The sequence below is a fragment of the Branchiostoma belcheri genome, unplaced genomic scaffold (assembly GCF_001625305.1).
Source record: "Branchiostoma belcheri isolate BF01 breed outbred unplaced genomic scaffold, Haploidv18h27 scaffold34, whole genome shotgun sequence".
Taxonomy (NCBI): domain Eukaryota; kingdom Metazoa; phylum Chordata; class Leptocardii; order Amphioxiformes; family Branchiostomatidae; genus Branchiostoma; species Branchiostoma belcheri.
In genome coordinates this window covers 892,433-895,643 of record NW_017803954.1, presented here as the reverse complement: position 1 = coordinate 895,643, position 3,211 = coordinate 892,433, and the positions used below count along the sequence as shown (strand labels likewise).

Below are 3,211 nucleotides of genomic sequence, written 5' to 3'. Positions count from 1 at the left end.
TTTAACATACATAATGAATATTTACTGGACCAAAATGGAGATATAATGTGTTCTAGAAATGGTTGTGATGTGTTGTATCCTTCTGTGGATGGCTGGGTTCAGCTCTGTTAGGTTCCTCCCCAGTTTCTCATGGACCAAGTTCTGCTTCCTTTCCTAGCAGAGGTCCAATCTTAAGAGTCTTATGAGGATACAAACAGGAGAGTAAGCATTTCAAATGTGATCAGAAACTGATATTATCCTTATTATGTTTAGAGAGATAACTTCAGAATCACGGGATATGCATCATCGGGATACGGAATTTTTCGGGATAGGCGTCCCGAAAAATCCCGCGAGATATCCGCGTGTGGTGCGAGATCTCCAAGTCTACCGCGGGTCCTGTCACCGATGGCGGCGTGCCAAATGTTTATTTTTACGTCCTGTCGGGCGATCTGGGCAGGGCCAATGGAGCACCCTGACGTCAGTCAACTTTGCCAAAATTTTTATTCACCGATAGCACAGGAGTGTATATTGTGTATGACGCGTTCCTCACGCGGTAATAGGTGAACTGCTACATTTTTACAAAGCTATTGTGCAGCGAAAAACTCACGAAAACTGTAAGAAAATAGCAGGAATGAATTTTTAATAACCCCTTCGTCTCCGGTGAGTTTCGGCAAGTTTATAAACCTTCAAATAAAATGGGGCGTACCGGCTGTAGTAGTAGTTGTATTTCATTGTGACATCTTGTACTAATACTAATAGTACTAATAACTAAACTGGCTTGTTGAGGTCTACTCATCTTCTCATAAGCAGACTGCGTCAAGTAGTCTCTGTATTACGAAAATTAGGAACGTTTGCACATCAAAATCCCGCGGCAAGCGTCTCACCCCTCCCATGCAAACACGTACACATAAAATAAATAAACCCTTGCATCAACAATCAACGATCCGACCACGTCCATTGACGTACGTATTACCCTGAAAGCAAGTACTTCCACGCGGCTGGCAAAAAATCTTCCGGTGGAAAAAGCATTCTCGTTCTCGATGTCACTTGTGAAAACGTTGTTTTGGAATGAAAAATACAATGCCGCTTGCAGGACTGAGGCGGAAAATCGCTACAATCGCCAGGGCGGCCGGAGTCTCTGGGGCGGAGCATCGAGCCTTTGAGTTTGAAATCTTGCCGCCCAGCCAGTGGGCGGGTCCCCGTCTGTGTGCTGTGATTGGGCGCCGCGCGGTGATAGCTATGCTGCGTGCCGTTTCTGTGGCAACGTGGCCCAGTCACAGAAATGTATCAATTCTTGTTCGTCGCTGATCGCAAACACAGCCAAGAGGCGTAAAGAACTTTCTAATTATGCTTCGCCCCCCCCTCTTTTGTATAATGTTTAATCTCCCTTCCGCAGCTCCGTGCGTCGACCTCCCCTATCTAGGAGAAAAATGAACTTCTGGCGACATGGCACGTGGATGTGTTAGATTTTATATCTGAGATAGCGCGGGTCGGGTGACATCAAAAGCAGTACTTAGGGCCGTCCACATCGCAAGGTCAGACAGAAATTCTCGTACCAAGACGGTTGTATTATTTTGTTATCGTTCTAAACATTATTAAGCCACTAAAATTTTCGATATCAAAAAAAACAACAACATTTGATTAAAAACACTATTATTGTGCTACTGTTATCATCATGCATAATTTGGAAACAAACATGCGCTGCACCGTCTGTCTGTAAAAATCTTAGTCAACATGGTTCCCGAAAAATCCCGGGATATCCCGATGAATCCCGATTTGATGCTTATCCCATGAACTGTACTGTGTTATCCCGAAAAAGATTGAAACTGTCTGACAAAACGACAAAATGTAATGTCAGATCCATGTTTATATAAACGTAAACAAACGCCCCCTCCCCGGCCCCGCACCCACATTACAAAGTCGACAATAGTTACAGATGAACACAATTCTGTTTACTTTATTTTCAAAACGGCAGCAAGCCTAAATCTCTATACATACGAGATTCTATCAAGTCAGGAGCTAGTGTAAATTATGAGTGTTTTTTTTTATTGAGCCGGCGGTTGACATGCAAAAATTACACAAAGTCGCCGGCGTCCTGTGGAAATCTGCAGTCCTAATTGTGGATATTGAACCCCAAATCCCAATGCAATATTCTCTACTCGAGACTGGTATTCATATGACGTATTTACGAAGAAAAATGAAAACTGACCGCTGACATTGATCCACCGATCTCTTCTCGTGTCATACAAGGGCGGATGCCCATAGGCCATATTTGGAAATCTCGGGTGTTCCGTGCGTAGCGCTAGGGTCATTGACCGCGGTTATCGAACACGCTGTTCCATTGTTCCATGGTTGTTCGAATGTTCCAAACGCGTTCTTTTTGTTCGATTTTTGGCTTAAAATGCAACTTTTTTCACCCATTTTTTGCCAATAAAATCATTTTCTGACATCTATGTTGGCCAAAATGACCAAGGTTCAATGTCTAACGTACCAACCTACCAGCATGCTGAATTTCATTTTCCTCCAAGCTCTAATTACGAAAATATCTACGATTTTTAGGTGTTTGGAGAAGAGGAAGAGGAGGAAATGAGCAAATATAATATGTTTTCCTTCGGTAAACATAATAAGAACCATATCTTTGCGTTAAAATGTTAGTCGTTGTCCCATGTGCATGCCATCTGTTTTTGCAGTACCGTCATACAGGACATGTGTGTTATGTACTGTTGTGTTATGCTTTGTTGTGTGCTTCAGGAGTGTAAAGGCCTACATGTGCTACATCTGGTTGACCCCCTGTCTGATCGTCACCATCAGCATCATCCTAGAGTTCAGCCGGGAGTCCAAGTTCGTGGGTTACGGGACGGACATCTGCTGGATCAAGCACCCCTTGGCTTTAGTGGTCAGTAACAACGCGGTCACATTTGTCATACACCTGGAACAAATACTAGTTTTACGATTCCAATGCCAGTTAGCAGATGTTATCAACTACAAACGCCAGTGCGTTTTGACGATTAGTTTCACATGTTAGTTGATAGGTTTGTGTCGATATATATCAACGTCCTCATGTTAATACCAGCCCCTGACTAACAAACGCCAAATAGGCTATTCGTGCATGGCCAATTCAGATCAAATCTCTTATCATCCAGGGGAAGCGGATGAAAGTAATCTATCCGGATCTGTTTGCTTAAACAATTTGCTAAGTGAGGCACAAGCGAAGCATCAGATTCACTGGATC

The 3,211-nt window shown here is 43.3% G+C and overlaps 1 protein-coding gene across 1 annotated transcript in view; it reads left to right on the top strand.

Moving 5' to 3' along the window:
- The window catches only part of LOC109475413 (adhesion G-protein coupled receptor G2-like), an 8,554-nt gene that overhangs the window by 2,553 nt on the left and 2,790 nt on the right, over positions 1–3,211 (top strand). Inside the window, exons 3-4 of the mRNA XM_019776016.1 lie at positions 2,731–2,890; positions 3,005–3,011. Coding sequence (XP_019631575.1) covers positions 2,731–2,890; positions 3,005–3,011 — 167 coding nt within the window. The remainder of the gene's footprint in view (positions 1–2,730; positions 2,891–3,004; positions 3,012–3,211) is intronic.